This window comes from Dermacentor variabilis, unplaced genomic scaffold (genome assembly GCF_050947875.1).
Source record: "Dermacentor variabilis isolate Ectoservices unplaced genomic scaffold, ASM5094787v1 scaffold_12, whole genome shotgun sequence".
Classification (NCBI taxonomy): Eukaryota; Metazoa; Arthropoda; class Arachnida; order Ixodida; family Ixodidae; genus Dermacentor; species Dermacentor variabilis.
Genome location: NW_027460280.1, coordinates 35971820 through 35991185, shown reverse-complemented (window position 1 = coordinate 35991185; position 19366 = coordinate 35971820). Strand labels below are relative to the sequence as shown.

Here is a 19366-nt window from a genome sequence, read left to right as displayed (position 1 = left end):
TGTAAGAATTCTGCGAATACCCTGCTTGACAAGCTACCGGTATACATTCTTCAAATCGAAAATTAAAATAAATAACGGGAACGTTATTTCCAGAGCTTCAACCGCGATGCATTCCCCTGGTAGTGATGGCACAGATTCCGGGTAAATATGTAACATTTCCTTCATGTTTGGTTTGAAGAAGTTCGATCTGCGACCCATAGCGCGGTGACAATGGGCGGAGCCTCACCGTCGTCGTCCAGCTCTCGGTCGTCGCCGCCTCCCGCGGTGGTGGACGGTCCGCCGTCGGGCGGCAGCGGCGCGGCGGGCGGCGACTCGGCGCTCGCCATGCTCAGTCCGCGCGCGTTCTGCGCACGCACGACGAACACGTACGCGGTCGCCGGCGGCAGATCTGCGAGCCGGCAGCAGGTGCTGAGCACGGCGGCGACGCGGCTCCAGGCGCGGGGCTGCGCCGACGCCGGAGACGCGTCCACCAGGTAGCGCTGGATGCGGCAGCCGCCGTCGAACGGCGAGCACGACCAGGTCACCTGGATGGCGCCGCCCGGAAGGGCGACCGCTCGAGGGGCCTCGGCCGGTGGATCGGGGGGACCTGCGCGGGGGCACCGAGTCACGGTCGTGAATGTTGCGCCCGTCGGGTGACTGCAGCGCAGGCACGCGAAGGAGCGAGATTGAGAACTAACAGCACTAACAACATTTCAGCGAAGACGCGTGATATGCATGCTCGCGTCGTCGTTCATTACCGGGCATTTCTCCTTCGGTACTTTCGAGACGCTTATACGAATGAACGATCGTACCAATCCCGGTATTTTTCCTGGCCTTTTTCTTTTCTTTTTTTTTTTGAGGCAGAAAGATGTATGAGCAGTGCTGATAAGTACTATACAGCCTTACCTAGAAAACATTGCGCTAGGTAGCTGTACATTGGAGGCTGTATTGGCTAAATTTTCTATATTTATTGGTACATAATGTGTGCAGTAAATGTACCTATGTGTCCAGTTTATCTTTCTTCAACTCCAAAGTGAACATGGCAGCACCTCCAGAAAACTTCTCTGGAATAGCAAAGGAGCCTAGTCAAGTTCTTGCTTTGCCAATGGAAAATTGCGAAGCAGATTCATAATGAAATGTCATTCAACTTTGAGCGACAGTGACCCTTCATGTGCTATCGTTAAACATTAGATTTACAATTTTAAAACTGGCCATTTAGGTATCGAAAGTCAGAAACTCAGTGGAAGGCGTGTTTTTCTCTGTCTCTGGCTGAAAATGTGAAAGCCATCCATGGCATGATTACGGATGACCGCAGAATTGCAGCCAAAAGTATTGCTTCTTACAACGAAAATGACGCAACACACCAAGAAAGAGAGAGGCGAAAAGAAAGAGTCACTCGGAATTAACTTTTTTCCTTGAAAACATGGCAATATATAGCCACGCCATACATGCGCAGCAAGGTTCCGAGCCTCACACACTATAAATTTGTCCTTATCAAACATGTGCTAGTCTAAAAGGAAGTAAAAAAAAAATTCAAATTCAACACTGCGCAATACTACTGACGTATCGCTAATACAGATATCCCTTTTTCTTCTTATGTAATATGCCTCCAAAATTTTGCGTACCAGCACCTCGTTGCTTCTGCCAAGAATAGCGATACTTTTAAATCTGCTTTTACATTTGCAGGATTTGCAGTGCATATGTGCCGAGAGGTTATCCTTAACGGAAAGTTCGTGCTCTCACGCTCTGTGGTTAACACATCGGCCCGTTTGGCCAATGTAAACCATGCCGCAGGTGAGCGGAATTTCATAAGATCAGACCCACCGCACATGTGACGTCGGCCCTTGCATGCCTCTTGTCACATATAAAGGGTGTTCCAACCAACTTTAGCCAGAGTTTTAAAAAATATGCAAATGCCATGTAGCTGGACAGAACAAAAATAATGTTTGCCGTCGCTTGAAATACTCAAACTATTTTTCTTTCATTCCGCCTAATTAGATACTTAGTCCTAATTAATTAATCAACTTCTCAAATATTACAATTAGATTAAAAGTGTCAATGAGAAAATTGTACAACGACACTAAAAACTCCCGATACAGCTTTATGTTGCTGAATACGTGCTATATAAAAGTTTTTCCGAGCGTGAGAGCAGACCGCAATATACGCAAAGTGCCTCGAGCGGCCAGGTATGATTCTCTATTTTCTTTCTCGTTCAGAACGTATATCTGACTAAGATGTGGAGCTTAAGTTTATCAAAGTTATGACCTGGCAGGTTGAAATGCTCGGCGACGGCTTTGGGAAGCTATTTAGCTATGTCCGCGCGATGTCCATTTAATCTGACGTCCATTGATTGTCCCGTTTAAGCGATATATTGTTTCTTACAGATGGAACATTCAAGCATATAAATCACATCCGAAATAGTACAAGTAAAGCTAGTTTTCACTTCGTGTGTATAACTATTTGCGGTGCTTTTAATTTTAATGTCACTTTGAAGGTGTCTGCAGATTTTGCACCTGCGGCGACAACATGCATTTATTAGCCGGGAATGATGTTGGCTGACTTGTGCGTGCATTAACATGTCATTAAAGTTTCTGTTGCGGCGATGGGTAACCCTCGGTACATCCGGGACCGCTTTTCTCAGACGCTCGTTACTTGATAATATCGGGTGGTATTTTCGTAGGATGTTTATGTTTGGAAGGGCATTAGAATATTTTGTTATAAATTGTTATAAAGGCTGGCGGTCTGTCAGATTCTGATGTAGGCTGTTTCTTAGCTAATTGCGACTGTCTCCCCAATCTTGACGCGGCATCATAAGCGCTATCGAGAGCAACGTGGGGATAGTTTCTTTCTGCTAGCGTTTTAAGCTCATTTAGGTGGTGGATATAATCGTGATCTTCGCTGCAGATTATTCTTATTCGTTTCGCTTGTCCGACAAAAATTCCTTGCTTGCAGTGTCGCGGGTGATGACTGTTGTAGTCTAAATAATAATAATAATAATAATAATAATAATAATAATAATAATAATAATAATAATAATAATAATCTTTATTCAGTATAGTTAAAACAGTGTACAAAACGGAAGCGCCGAAGCCACAAGAGGGCTTATGCGGCGACAACCGGCAGCCGCGGCAATCTACGCGCCACACCAGAACTCCATCAGAAGCTGGTTGTGCATTTGGCACAGCCATCACACATTATCAAAGATGCACTGATAACATCAGTACATATTAAAGATTCTCTAACGCTTGAACAGCAACTCTCAGTGTTTTGCGGGTGGACAAAGAAAATACATCGTCCAGTAGTTCATTGAAGATAGCAGGAACATAATAGCGTCTTGTTGCTTTACCGTAGTGAGTGCGCACTCTCGGTTTAAGATAACGAGGAACATGTCTCAACGGTACCGGTTTCGTATTTATGTGCCTGTATGCACTGCTCCAAAAATATTTAAGTACTACGATTTGTTTAAAAAGATTCTCAAAAGAAGGCAAACCGGCTGTTCTAAAGACACTGCTGGGCAAATTCTCCTGTGGCATGTAGAGGACGCTTGTAGCGATGTTTTTCAAAATCCTATTAACTCGACATTTCCATGTGAAAGAGCAGTTAAAAAAACAACACATACCGTATCTTAAAACACTATACCCCAGAGCCTGGGCGATTAGTTTTCTGATAGAAAAAGGCATCATGGTTTTTAAATTAAACAACAAACATGCAACACTTCTAAGTTTCTTACAAATGTGGGTCAAATGAGCATTCCACGTCAGATCACTGTCTATGTGCCCACCAAGATACTTAACCGACTGGACGCTAGCTATAGGTTGACAAGAGCACAAAGAGCAATATGAAGGGTGTAAATATATGGAAGCGACGCTTGGTACATCTTTGTGCGGGTTACGAAAACAGACAAGTCTGGATTTGGTGCTATTTATTTGTATTAAGTTTGAGGCAAACCAATCACTAACTTTAATAGCGTCCTCTTGAAGGTTAGCCAGCGCACATGAAAACTCAGGGTTGCTTGACACTAGTAAAGTGTCATCGGCATAAAGGAATACGGTGGATGCTTTCACGTGGTCACATATATCATTCACATATAAGTTGAACAACAAAGGAGATAAGATAGACCCTTGCGGGACACCGCACACCAGACTTACCGCGTCACTGCTGGCGATCCATATTGCTGGCTATCCCTAAGCTTCCGGTAAAGTGTCGTTCTGAGTTTTCAGTTTTCTATGTAGACCGTCGTATCGAGGAAGTTGATTTGACTAGGTGCCTAAGTGAGCAGTAAATGTAATACTCGAATGAAAGCGATTGAAATGGCTAATTAAGTCGGTTAACGCGCTTGTGCCGTGTTCCCATATTATAAATATGTCGTCAATGTAACGCAGATAGGTGACGTTTTAAATGGTATGATTTCAACAGGTCTGCTTCAAGCTGTCCCATAAAAATGTTCGCGTAGTGGGAACGAATGGCGTTCCCATGCTAGCGCCGAAAGTTTGCAGGTAGAGAATATAATTCAATTCGCAATAGTCGAGCGTGAGAACTAACCTAAGGAGTGACAGGTAAACTTCAAGAGCGTGCGCTTGGGGACTGACTGCGAGGGATTTTGATACGGCTTCAATTCCTTCACTCATGGTATCTTAGTGTAAAGGGCAGAAACATCCATAGTTACTAGAATAGCACGGTCGGAAAGGATTTGGTTGGCGTTGATGCCGTCGATAATTCCAAGGAAGTGGGGCGTGCCATGAACAAAAGACGGGGAGGTGGATGTTTGAAAGGTGATGATTTAAGAATTTAGATAGTCACTTGGTAGGTATGTTGTTATTAGGCAATATAGGCCGACCTGAGATTTCTGCTCTAAATATTTCTTCTAGGGGAACCTTGTGCATTTTAGGAGAAAGATCAAAGCGGCCTGCTTGTTTGCTTTTGGACATCGTGAAGCGATATTCACATTGCGTGATTCGTTCCCTAGACTGGATAGTTCCCTAGTGACAGGGAACTAGGCCGTCAAACAAAGCAGTCACAGTTCAATGCACTCTCATTGTTTAAAGAGCTTGAAAATCGCACCAAAATCGACATATCTATAATCACATTTCCAGGGTATACATTAAACCGATCGCCGCGGGAGCGCAGAAAAGTCAGCCCCGCTATCATACGAGTCCCAAACGCCCCGCGACGCCAAGCGGAACGAGGTTTGAAACAACGCCTCGGCCAGTCGCGGCACCTGCTGACACGGCACGCTTTGGCTGGCGAGCATGTGCCGCTGCATGTCGGGTCAGGATTTGCCGCGGCATGCTATCATTCAAGCTTCGCCCCACACTTATTTGCGGGCCGTTGCCGTTTGATGCGCAGCGGGATTCGCTCAGTCGCGATATTATTGCCTGGATGTGGCCTCCCCTTTCTATTATGAATATTTCTCATTGCGTGCGATTTTTTTTTTTTTACAGCGAAAGCTGTATATGGGGGGGGGGGGGGGGGGGGGGACTAACCTTCCGTACTTTTTTCGGCGTCCGGCAACTGAAACGGCCTCAGCGATTTCTAACAAACCCATACGGGTGCAGTGCGGCAGCGCAGATGTCAAAATGCGCAACAGATTAGAACGCCTGCCGTGAACAATAGCGTGACGTCAAGGTTATCGCAGTATATAAGCAGTAGCGGTATCGGCGCTAAAAACAGCTGCGTTATCGATGGGGCGGACACGTATAGTTCCCACATCCAAAGAACAACACGAGTACGAGGAGCGCCACAGGGAACAGCAACGAAAATGTAAATGGCACCGGCGCGAAACAACCAACGACGAAGAACGTTCCCGCGATGCTGTGCGAAAACGACAATCGCGAGCCCGGGCACCTTCAAACAAGCAACGACGCCAGCCTCGCAACGCAGAAAATGACAACCATTCCACTCTGTGAAGATGGAATGGCAGCGAAAGCACTTTGCTTATCGTTTGAGAGCTTTGACGGTCGTCGGCTTTCGCTGACATTCCATCTTCACAGAGGGGAATGGTTGTCATTTTTTTTTATTTTTAAGAAATTGGTGGTGTTGCCTAAAAGAAGAAAAAAAAGCTTGTATGCGTTGCATAGACTGCACCCGGATGGGCACTACTTTTCCAACAAGTCTTGTCTCCACCTCATACAGCGAAGGACATGGCAAGCCGTTTGAATTAGACTAATGGATTCTTGAAGGATGCTGACATGAAGAATATAGAACATATTTGGGGCTGTTTGAAGGTAAACATTTCGAAGTTTGCCTTGGAATTCGCCGTGGTTGCTTAGTGGCTATGATGTTCGGCTGCTAAGCACGAGGTCGCGGGATCGAATCCCGACCACGGTGGCCGCATTTCGATGGGGATCAAATGCGAAAACACCCGCGTACTTAGATTTAGGTGCACGTTGAAGAAGCCCAGGTGGCCGAAATTTCGGGAGTCCCTCATTACGACGTGACGCATGATCAGATCGTGGTTTTGGCACGTAATACCCCAGAATTTTTTTTTTTAGAGTGGAAGCGCCGTCACAGTAACACCGCCTTCATCGATTCTTCTTACGGGTCTCTGCCTCAAAGAATGGACGCCATCACTGCAGTGGCATAACGCGTTATTAGGCCACCCGATGCAGAAGACAGAAAGCACGAGAAAACGCCCGTATGATGCTACTGCATGTTTTATTTTTCGGCTCGTGTTTTATGTCGCTTGCCGCATACCAGTGTACATGAATGTTCGTCTTCTACTTCAGCTCACGCCGCAGACACGTGTTGGCACTCGCTTGCCACTATGCCTCTGGGTAAATGTTCTTGCTTGACAAATGGTAAATGTTTACGGCGCAAACTATATATTCACATGAAGACTATCTCCACCCTACGGCCTGCTCACACTATTAGTAGCAAACGAGCCATAGCTGACATCTAGGTACCTACAGGCTTGTGCTAGAATTTGCGCGTGCATATAATAAACATGGAACCATGTTTATTTTAAAGAAAAGAATGGATGGCTAATGTCCCAGGGAACGGCACTTAAAAGAGAAAAGAAATGGGTCTACAAAAACGCTATAACGCTATAACTTTAAACTAGACTTTGTTGCGCTCTTCTTTCTATACGAAAGGATTCATGGTGCTCATAGGTGAGGGAACGTAAGCTTGCGCGGTCTCCATTAAGGCGCGTGTTCAGTGGAACGACTAGAGGACGTCAAGCTGCAGACCGGTCGGCCAACGTCTATGCTCGTTTCCTTCGGTATGCCGGGACCAGCATCCGAGAACAAAACACTTCAGCAGTGCGCTAATCCACCATCGAACGAGCTTAAAAAGTTAAATCTATCACATGCGCGACGAGAAGTCACCTTTGAGCTCAACGAAACACGGCACGAAAACGGATGGGTGCCAGCTGAAGACTCAAACCACGACTGAAAGGCCACAGCGTACGCGACAACTTCCCGGCGTGACAGCCGCTGGCGGTATGAAATGGAAGCAATCGATTGAGGTTTGCAACACTTATGAAACAACCGAGCAATGCAAAGCGCGTTTTTTGCAATCAGATTGGCATGCAGCTTCGTTCTTGTCATATGCTACGCGGTCACATGGCCACGTAAGAGCCGCTTTTCAAGCTGGATGTTTGTTATACAATTGTGATGGCACGTGGCGCGCTGTATTTGTGTGAGCAGCCTGAAGGAGAGGAGGAGGGAAGGAGGGAAAGCATGTTGGAGAGAGGGGGAGCAGCAGAGAGCACATCGGCAGGCTGCGCGCGCTGAGGGTAAAACGCACTGGGGAGTGCCATGGAGCGTCGGTTCTCCTGGGTCTCTTGCCCCGTGGTTGCGTGCAATTTCTTTCCACTTTATGAGCTATTCGACACAGCCCCATATTAGGAAGAATATATATAAAAAAACACACTGCAACTTTTTCCTGATTTTGAACGCATCACCAGAAACCGCAATATCAAACGTTGTTATCATTGTCCGCTGGCGATATGAAGTTCGGCACTTCGTACAGGCAGAAGCACGGCCGGAGTGCCAATGATGATTATATTTATTGACATACGCTTCGAAATGGAACGGCGACAAAGAGTCCCCCAGCCTACGGGATCTAACCAGGTTTTACTACATCTATTACAGTCTAGCTTTTCGCCTATATCTCTCCTTCATCCTTTCGTTCTTCATTAAATGTTACGTATGACTGTAAAGAGTTTAGCTCTGTCAATCTGTTCCTTGCTTTTCCGCAATACTCTAAACCTCTCTTGCTTATCTAGACTATTGACCAGGTAATACTCCCATTCACTTTGTATCCCAGCGCTTCTGCAAGGCGGCTTCTTCGTTCAGCGCCAGTGACAACAACGTATACATAACCGTTTAAGTAAGCTGTTCGGTTCGCACGGCTCACCCTGCTTCACGTTATCTTGAAAACTGCGTACACCCTGCTACAGCATAATTTTGAATGCTTGAGCATTGCCAACAGATATTACATCTCTATACAGCCTCGTACGTCATTTTATGACAACAGTGCAGCAAAAACAAAGTACTCTTCCAAAAATATAAGTGCCCAATCTGCATAGGATGTTATGACAGCGCGCGCTTTTCACATCTAGTTTTCCCATGATCTAACAGACCTCCTCCTAAAATACTTTTTTCTTTCATTATAATATTCAGATAAATGGTCGTCTACATCGTGCCCGCTCCTGTAGAGCAGTAATGCGAGCGAAAGACTATCGCCACTCCGATGTAGCCACGTACCCAAAAAGCCCTGTGTTTATTAGACAGCCGTTTTTTATCTCTTTTTATCAATAATGTCATATGGCCCATGAACACTCGTGCATGTCCAGAATCGAGATAACCGATAACATTATACTGTCTACGCAGGAAGGAACGCGATCGCAAAGAATACAGAGATGTTGGATTTATAAAAGAAAATACACTCCTGTTCATGTAGTGGAAAAGTGAACAACAAAACAGTCTTTCAGAACACAGTAGCACATCTGCAAATGCAGTGCAAACTAGAGTACATCAAAGGAGCAAATATACGATTAAAAGCACATAAGTACGCATATTTACTCATGCCCATATACAAAGATATTGACACGTGTACTTATTTATCGTTTTCTCGGGGCTGCATTTCGCCCACTAACACCTTGAAGTTATCACACAGCGCAAGACGCGCCCTCATGATTGGAACTTACTGGAATCCTATCGATGGTTCTATCCGTTGTCACCGAACCTCGTGTAACCTTATGGAATACGCGACGTGAATTGTGCACTACTTTCTGGAAGTCACGCGGGCACCAGCGATTACTCTGGAACCTTCGACGACTGAAGCGGGAGACACCTGTGCGGAAACCTGACCGGAGCGCCGCACCGGTCACCGCTTGCGAACCGCCGGCGGGGACACATCGGAGCGATGGCAGCAGCGGCGCCGGTTCGGTGAAGCTGCGCCCATTTGCAATCTTACTATATTTCAACGTCATCGTGACGCTGCGCTCTCCCTGCTCTCATTGGCTGCTGCCGCTCGCCGGCGCGAAGCTTCGCATGCGGCATGCCGGTCATGTCTACTCCGCTAGACGCATGCGGCGGCCGCCGGTTTGCCGTTGCGGACTTCGCGGCGCTCTCCGCTCACGTGTCCCCACCTTCGTGCATGAGAGCCGATGCGCTCGACTCGCAGATCAGACTTCGACGATCGCCGGCTGTGTTCGCAGATATCGTTGTGCTTTGGGTGTAGCCGTTTTTCTCTTTTTTTTTTTTTGTGGCCGCAGGTTCCCCTCGATAAAACTGTTTCGTCATTGACAGTTTTGCTACTGTGTTCCTTGCCGTCACATCCGCATTTCGATGGAGGCGAAATGCGAAAACACCCGTGTACTTAGATTGAGGTGCACGTTAAAGATCCCCAGGTGCTCAAAATTTCCAGAGTCCTCCACTACGGCGTGCCTCATAAACAGAAAGTGGTTTTGGCAAGTAAACCCCCCCCCCCCCCCCACTTTTTCTTTGCCGTCACTACTGCGTGACCATATGCTTACGTCTCGCGTGAATGCAGGGCTGTTAACGAGTTGTTTACAACGCGAATAATTTTCTTAAGTGGCTTAATTCTTTGATAATTCAGAAAGAAAATAAGTACGGCATTCGCACATAAAAACCAAACTGCGTAAACCATTCACGATGATTGTCAATGTAAGTGAATAACCCGAACCAACGAGTGAGTGAGCGACTGAGTTTCTCGTCCCTTGATTCCGTTTGTGTAGTTATGCTAACAAACAAGTCGTGAAAAGGAAAAAAGCATAACGAGCTTAGGGCGATATTCTTTTTTTCATATCGCTTCTATTTCAACGAAACGCCCTTCCTTAACGATGTTAACCAAATAAGGGTGTTTGTTACAAGGGTGCTCGTCTGGCGACAGACTGAATTACACCCTTATGGGTGTTTAAATGTTACCTGTGTACCTCTACCTTCGCTTATACCGGAAAGATTCGAAAAACGTTCTGGGGCAGCAGGTTTGAGAGGCAATATCCTGCAATGGTAAGTCAATTCTATGATTACTCAAAAGATGTTTCAAGGCCGCTTTAATGCCTAAATGCCCTACCATGGTGATATCGCAGCAACCGCGTCACGATGTCTAGGATGGCTACCATTGTGCGTTGCCGCTTTAGGAATCCTGACATAAATTGAGGCAGCACTCTTATCATGGCATCATTGTAGCCATGGTGCCAATCATTGTTACGTCAGAAATTCAGATGAGCAGTCTAACTGGACAGAAAGATTATATACATAAGGGTGTTTTTCCATGTTTTGATACATACGGGAACTACTCTAGCACTCTTCCACGAGTTGCGCACAACTTCGCTTACCCACGAGTCAACAAAAATCGCAGAAGCGCCTTGGTGTGGTTTGGTTCAAGGTTACGCAGCATATTGCACGTCATAGAGTGGTACTGCAGCTGTCATTTGGTGACATGCCGAAAGTGCGCATTTTAACTGACTAAACGAGAATACGCTATCCACTTGCGTTATTTTTTTTCTGGTTGGATGTGCTGTAGATAAAACCAGGCACTAAATCCATAAGCTGTCCTTGCAATCATGTCTTTGTTCTGAGCATTGTGGAACAGAGCGATACACAAGAAGCTCATCCGTATAGCTGATTATGCGCAAGTTGGGCCCAAATAGAGAAATAACGTGTTCGAACAAGCAGTGGCCGGGACCATGAGCTCGCCCACGCAGAAAAATTTTCTGCTGAGCATTGCGTCTCTCGAACGTTGCTTTCGTCGATCAACACAAAGTACGGACAGGTAAATGCCAGACGCTGCTCTCAATAAAGAAGTCATTAGGGCTCTCGGCGTCGGTGATTGTGCACGCGTTCACCGTGTCACCAAATCGGCGACGGTAAGCAAAGAGAGAGAAAAAGAAATAATGCATGGGATTGTCGGAAAACGAGTGCAAAACAACCGAGACCCAAGGCCCTAATACCAAAATAAAATGTTGCATGTGTCGCAGAAATCCCGCGGACCAGGAAGAATAGACTTAATCACAAAATTTATAATTAAGCAAGCAAAAGCCACGATCATCCGACGCGTCTCGCGCGTCAGCACCACATAGTGGTTCGTCGCTTTGCTTGCGTCTGCAGTATACCGTGCTGCAGGAGTTTTGCTTAACTGTGGATGAGAATGGCACGTTTTCTTTTGTTTTTTATTTTTTTTGGGGGGGGGGTTCTGTAAGACAGCAAACATACGGCCAGGGAAATGAGTGGCATCACGTGGCGGCCTCTGGCGGTCGTTTCAGCGCGTTCCTGTCCAGCCAGTGTAAACACATACAGTATCGACAAACTCCTGTGAACCGGACGAAAGCGGAAGCGACAGGCACTGCTGACTTTGATGCCTGTTTATTTCAAAGAGCCTGTCGAGATTAATTATGTCCCATTGGACAAAGTGTCTTCTAGCGCAGTATTCGCAGGACCACTTTGCGAGCACAGTTTGCCTTCAACATACCAGCGAATAATTATGCGCTATAGAGGCGCACACTGAGCCATTTATTACTTACCCAAGACTACATTATCGGTTAACAGGCTCACATTCATTGACATGTGCTAAAATGAGATGTTAGTAAGCTAACCTGATACCGGATGCTGTTTGTCTCGCAAACAAAAGAATTGTTACACGGCCGTCAATACACTTATTAAAATTTCTTACAGTGATAATGAGTCCGGAAAGGAACATGTTGACAATAGGGATATATACGTATTATCGAGACTTGCGTACCAAGCATTTTCGCACACGCAATGCAAACGAAGGAACTAACACGCTATAGCATGCGAATGCCGGCAATGGCCCCCCGACTGGCGCTCTTTTTAAATTTTTTTTCGATAGAGTATGCGAGGAGAGTATGTACGCATTGAGTATGTGCTATAGTACACGTACAACGACGGATAGTGCATTTTCAAAGAGCGATTGACCGGGCCACAGTCTTTCATGAGTTTTTAATACAATCAGCACGCACCTCTGCGTTCAGTTTGTTGGCGACGGGAAAAATTACTCAAACTGGAGGGCGTACACCGCGCCTCCTCGTACGCCCCTGAGATGTTAGCTATTAAGCGATGCAGAGCGACATGGTTTTTGGTGTCACTGCGTGTTGCACTGCGCGAGTAATTCGTGTCACTGCTTCCAACTCGTGGACAAACTGCGACTTGTAGGTTAGTTTTCGTTATGTCGCAATTCTGCTGTTGCCCAGTGTAAGTGATGAGAAGGTACAGACGTTATCAAGCTTTTTGAGTGTGTGTGCTCGTTTCCTGTACCCCTGGCAACAGCATGCGTTTTTACATTGTTGTCCAATAAACTTCTTGACTGTAACCAAAATCTCTTCCCAGTGGTCCCTTAGCCTATAAGGCTGCAATACAAGGCCGAATATTCAGCAGCTACGACGCCAGTGACTCCTGGCGACCTGGCGCAAAAAGCGCCAAATTCGGACAGTCGCATGTGAATTTGGTCATACGGATCGACACTGTTTTTTTTTATTCTTCAGCGTTACTTGAGGACCTCGATCGTGCTGCGCAGCAACTTTAATTTTCGACGCGAAAAAGATGGAAGAAATCACTCACGTTCCATTTTCGGACCGGCGCGCGTCTCAATAGGGCCAACCACAGCAACAAATACGAGAACAGCACGATTAAAAAGAGAATGCCTTGGTAACAGTGCGGAAGCGCCCAGTCGTCGCGGTTTTTCTGGATTCTGGGTCCGACGTCGGCAACATTGTTGCTCACCTGACTCACTGCAGAAGCTAACAGCACTCTGTGGGCTGCAACCACCCCGGGCGTCGAGTCGACAGCGGTTCCATTTGCAACAGCGTTTCCCTCTCCCTTCTACGAGTCGGGAGACACTCCAAAGCGACGGACGCTCGCATTGCTGTCTGCGTCACCCGGCGGTTGACCGCCAGTTGACCGCGCAACGCCCCACATCCTCCGCGCGGCGTGCGCAAGGCGTCCGTGCGCTGACACGCAGCAGAAACGAAGGCACGGCCGAGCGTTCATTTTCGTGTTAGCTCAGTGTTCGTTACTGCCGTCACCTTCGTATGTCAGAGACGTACGAGGATGATTGCGCCTCGCTCATCAAGAGCCTCAGTCAGTAATTGCGCTTTTATGCTGCGTTACTCGAACACGAACAACGTTGACTGCTTTAAGATACACGAAATTTGAGAAATTTCCGTTCCTTAAGCTGAAGAACGATGCCTTATTAGAGAAAAGAAAGATGGATAAGAGAATTAATGGAATGACTCAAAGCAAGACATGGCCTCGCTGGCTTCCCACTCGCCAGCACTTTATTTTCGGCTTTAGAAAATCGGGGAGGAGGGGAGGGGCAAATGACATGAAAGGTTACATGCGTACGTAGCATATTATATGGGGTTGGCGAGTGTCAGAATATTTTTTAACGAAGTTGCATTGGTGCAAAATTGAAAACAGTCCTCCTGCGTTCGCCAGTGGCGTCACGCTAAAGATATCGCTGCATGGTTGTAGCTCACCAGTTTTCAAGTGTTACCGGCGTACTTTTCCTGGATCATGCTTTTGTCCCTCTCTGCTTCGATTCGTCCATTTCTTTTTTTTTTTTTTAGCTCAGTGCAGCAATGTCCGTGTACAGCTCTCCTTGTCACTTGCTAAATTTAGGTCGTATCACAAAAGCCTGTCATTTAGAGGAAAGCACGTCCTTTTTTTTTTTCCATGTTGCGCTGAGACCTAGTTCTCCGGCAAGGGAGTTAATTAAGGCGCCTTTCGACGGTAGCGTCAATATGCGCGCCACAGCATTCTCTGCCGTTTTTACACGTCTTTAAGCCGACATTCCTAGAAAGACTTAATTTCCAGGATGTATTTTCGTTTACAGAAGCACATGTTTTTAACTTGTAACGTTATTGACGGAAAGATAAAACAACACACATCTATTTCAACACTACGTGAGACTCGTCCAGTAAAAAAAGAAGAAAGAAACATTTGGGAAGGCAGGCTAATGATAAAAATGATCACTGCATATTGAAATGTGGGGGGCACTGCATATATACCGCAATGCTAAAGCCAAGCAACAAATATTTAAGGAGGCGAAACAGGTCAATTCGTGTTCAACAGCTCAATTAGTGTTCAGTCATTTATTAGGAGACTTAGCATTATGGGTGACATTATAGCTGCCGAAGATAAGAGTTAGGAGAGTGAAACAAAATAAACTTTTCAGCTGCACACAAAATGAATTCAAAGTTCAGCAGAAGAGTGCGGACCTTATAGAAGGCGAGAAAGCACTTTCGTTACTAAGAGAGCGAGCAAGGCACCAAGCAAGCACACAAACAGAAGGAAACAAACCAAAAACAACTTGATACCACCAGACACGTCGCAGTGACATTAGTCCACGGCATGTCGAGGCCTAATCGGCCCATGAGGTGAACGCTAACAAGCAAGTCGCCCCGACACACAGCCAGCGTGCGTCAGCGTGGACGATTCTACGATTCTCTATAGTAAGTCGACAGGCGTTTTCAATGATGACGCACATGTAAGGGAAATAAAAACAAAAACACACGGCTGTATCTGCGCTGCGCTCACGTATGCAGCTGTTGCCGTTTGCTCGGCAACGCACGCCATGATTTCATCTTGCCTCCATTCCAGCCGAACGTGGCCAAAAATTACAGCTTCTACAGCGAGACGAGTAAAGGTTGAACAGAACATCCCCGTTAATCCTTCCTCTTATCCCCAACAGATTGCGCATAGGTGCTTTCTATAACAAGGATGGAAACCAATGAGCAGTAGGAGTGAAAATGGCACCACCATTCCTCCACTTTCTTCAGCTATGACAACGTGCGCAAAAAATGTTTTTCACCTGCAAGTGCGCTAATTGGGGCTGCAGTGACATGTAGTCTTCGCTAAACGCACAGAAAGCAAGTGTACTCAGCGGTGTTTCTTTTCACGGTGAATTCAGAACGTTACAAAGGCAAACGTAGGGCATAATGATGTTATGCAAATCGCATTCTCATCATTCGCCTCTCTATAAAGAGTGTAAAGGTTTTTTTAACAATTATCTGGGCACATGTAGCGGTACGAATACTGACTGACACTTTAAAGCGCTATACTTTGCCCGCTTCACTGTCACCGACTACGTCATGACACCTGCCAAAGGACCGGAAAACACGCGTTCAAGCACGCTCAGGCACGGTCTTATCTGTCAACGCAAAAAACTGCCGAAGGCCGTGGTATGGCAGAGACGTTGGCAGGTAACAGTGCTCCTTTTTTTTCTTCTTATATATGCCGCTTCTCTCTGAATCGCGTGTGTATGTATGTGCGAGCGGGCACATGCGCAAATAGTACAGCACTTTCTGATCACGAGTAATCGACCCTGTGTCAGCCCGGCAACATCGGCTACCTAAGCCTGTAAATATCATACAGTCTATAGACTGTATGATATTTACAGGCTTAGGTAGCTATAGCTCAGGTATATACACTCCTTTAGCTTGCTCCGCTGTGTCGGTGGAAGAAGGAAACACAGTACGCAATGAGAACCGTCAGAAGTCATGGATAGACTGAAATTCGTGTCCTGAAGACTTGGTTAATAGTGGTAAGCCTGAACCTTACGATGCCAGTTCAGGGCAATGATGACGCAGCCACCTGATCCAGAGTCCGGCTAGGTGCTCAGTGGGGTGGCTTCAGTGAGCAGTTCGTTGCCAATTCGTAACACCCATTTCAGCTTGCAAAACACCGTGCACACGACGGCTTATTGCTTCGAGAGTCTCCTCCCCCAAGTCTTTTCAAAAGGGTATTGTGCGATCGGAGTCATGAAAAGCAAAATGTTTCCTGCGATACCTTATTCCTATTTGCTTTCCTCTATAGTGGGCTCGAACGGCGCTGAAACCTGCGCAGCAGCGTCCGGCGAGTGCAGTGCTCCGTCTACTGTCCCTTGGTTGGCCCGACTTTTCTGTTCTTCTAATGAGTTGAATTCTGAGGTTTTGCGTATCAAAAATCCCGATTTGATTATGAGGCACGCCGCAGTGGGGAACTCCAGATTCATTTTGACCACCAAGGGGTCTGTAATGTGCCCCCAAAGCATGGGACACGAGCGTTTTTTTAATTTTTTTATTTCTTTTTTTTGCATTTCGCCTTTGTCGATATAAGACCGCCGCGGCCGGGATTTGATCGCGCGACCTCGTGCTTATATCAGCGCAACATCATAGCCGCTAAGCCCCCGCGGAGGGTCTGTTTTCTTACTCACGCGGCGCACAACACAGAGCCGTTTATTGGTATTACTATGCTGTTCACGCTCTCTGCTGTAGCACCCCTAAAACCCATGCTGCGTCGTGAAACTGAAGTTTGCTGCAGTGGCAGAAAATAAAAAAATAAAGCTCGCACTAAAGAAGCGCGGTAAATATCCACAATATCGTGAACATGCTTGCTATCAATGCTATCAATTAACAATACCGTTACCTAAGAGTACTCCTTGGTGGACTAATCGGTTCATGTTGTGCGGATAAACATTAATGATCGCAATATTGAAACGAGGACCGAGGCAGGAAGAAGTAGACAAGGGAAACGTTTACTTAAGACTTACTTAGTAGAAGAGAAAGTATCTCACATCTCTTTATGCGCGATATGTAGCAAACTTCATTGCAGTGCCCGTACGTGCACAAAGTATAGCGCACAACAACATGGCCAACTGGTATAATGTGCCCGTAGTGTTTTCGGCCCCGAGGAAGCTTGGCAAATCGTTCTTACAAACCAGTGAGTGAGAAGACAAGAAAGGTGGCTGCAGCAAGAAGAATTCCAGACCACCTGTAGAATGTGCAGTTGGAGTGGTCTACGAAATACCACTCTCGCCTGAATAGGTCAGACTCGCAGGTGCGTAAACGTCCGAGGAGGGGAACATGAATTATCCCCAAAAATAGTAGTGACGAGATGCACTCAAGCGGTGCACTGTATGCATTTCACGTGCCGACCATCGTTTCAGATTATTAAGATGCTGAAAAAGAACACAGATACCGCGCGTGAAATCATGTAAGGTTTCCATATAGTTCGGAAAGGACAGGATGGCAGCAGTTAGTCAACCGTATGTTTCCAGAGTAGATGCGAGATTTCAAAATAATATAGCTGGAAGTGAGCGCTTTTCCTGCCTCCTAGCTTCTGCCTCGAGCAACACTCGTCTTCATTTCACGCTCATTATTTTTATCAGCACAACACACTCGCTCGCTCGCTATACGCTTCTAAACATAGGTGTGTAATGTTCAAGGACTTGGAACTGTCCTAGTTGATAATTCATCTTAGTAAGCTGCTTCAGAGTGCAAAAGAACACAATCGCATGTACGCAGGCACTCATACACAAAAACACTGCAAGTCAACCACCCCTCGCCCTGCGGTGATACTGCAGCCCACCTTTGTGTGAACGCGCTCTTTCTTTTTTTTTTTTTTCTTCTCCGTTCTGTAGCGTGTGCTTGTTCCGCGGGTCAGCTCACTGCGAGTTGTATCTGGCTGCTCGTCAGTTGTCACTGTTTGATCACGGCCAATGGGATCAAAGCAGGATTTCATAAAGAAATTATTTCAATCGCAGTCGAACAATCCATCGATATCAAGCAGCTCAATGAAGGGCGGTGGGGATTCGCAAAGTCGAAGGAGAATACCACTGTCCGATTGCACAGTGACAGAAAGTATGGTGGAGCCTCTATTCAGCAAGAGTGTGCAGCTACTCCAGTCAGAATACACAATCCAATATACACAATATACAAATCCAGTCAGAATACACAAGTTTGATATCGTAAACAACGACCCCTTACATGATCATGCTGACTGTTCTTTGAAAAGATGTGTCAGTAGCGTTCCCCTTGAACAATTATAGCAGTACTTACGTTGGAACGATGTAGCTGCAAACAGTAAGCTCAGGTTGACTATCTGAATTTAGGCATACTGACGAAAATTCACATGATTAATCAACCAATTAGTTATAAAACAATAATAATTTTGTTGAAATACGTAGTTCACTGTCTTTCTATCCTAGCTACGCTTCATACAACGCTTCGTGCTACTTAGTGTCTTCTGCTGCCGTTTCCTGGCGACACGCTTGAGCTCGCACTGCTGACATCAAAGCCCCGCTTTTTAGGCGACCGACGATCTATACGAACTGACATCGGAAGAAATACTGCTTTTTGCAGAGTAAAGTATACTACCTGTTGACAAGTATACATACCATACAACTAAAATGAGCCTACATAAAAGCCTCTCAATTGACGCGACTTTGGTCACCTGATCTGTGGAGAAAGGTACGAAGGAGAGTTAACCGGATATATAGGCAGCATTTTAGATCAATGCAGCATTATGCCGCCCGCAGTGGTTACTGTATGGGCCACGTGAGAGCTAAAGGTGGAAGCCAGGATGAAGTCGGTATTACTGTTCTCTAGCAGCACATGTCACCTTTCTAGAGAGGGAACCGTTTATTGACACTACGGATGTGGCGATCATGGAAGGCTGTTCCCCGCGTTTAATGCGTTTAGCATTCTTTGGGAACTAACCATAATTTCCTTGTGAATGTCTAAGCGTTCCCGTGTGCCGACCCCGAAGATAGTGCAGCCTAACACAGCGCTAAAAACCGCATGGTGGTACCATGCAGCGGCGTGGTGGTAAGGCGAGCGTTCTCGCATTCTTTCCTCGTGACAGCCAGTTTTCAGACTCTGTCGTAGAGAAACTGCGCCTCTGGTCGCAGTCGCTGCCCGGGGTTACCTGCTGGCCAATGAGGAAGTCGCGTTCGAAGTACCGGTTGGTTCGCGCGCACGACTTACGCTCAGTCCGCACGCCCTTGCGGGCGCCTCCTGCACGCGTGCGGACGTGAGGAACGCTGCACATGTCGCACACAGGCGTGCAAATTTCCGTCTGCTTTACACGCGCGGCCCCTAAGTAAATTAAAATGTGTTAACCTGTGTGCGACTTGTGCAGGT

At 46.4% G+C, this 19366-nt stretch overlaps 1 protein-coding gene across 6 annotated transcripts in view; it reads right to left on the bottom strand.

Annotated features, from left to right (window-relative positions):
* The window catches only part of LOC142566134 (myosin light chain kinase, smooth muscle-like), a 237288-nt gene that overhangs the window by 39044 nt on the left and 178878 nt on the right, over positions 1-19366 (bottom strand). For all 6 annotated transcript variants that reach the window (XM_075676941.1, XM_075676944.1, XM_075676943.1 and 3 more), the window contains one exon: positions 227-586. In XM_075676941.1, coding sequence (XP_075533056.1) covers positions 227-586 — 360 coding nt within the window. The remainder of the gene's footprint in view (positions 1-226; positions 587-19366) is intronic.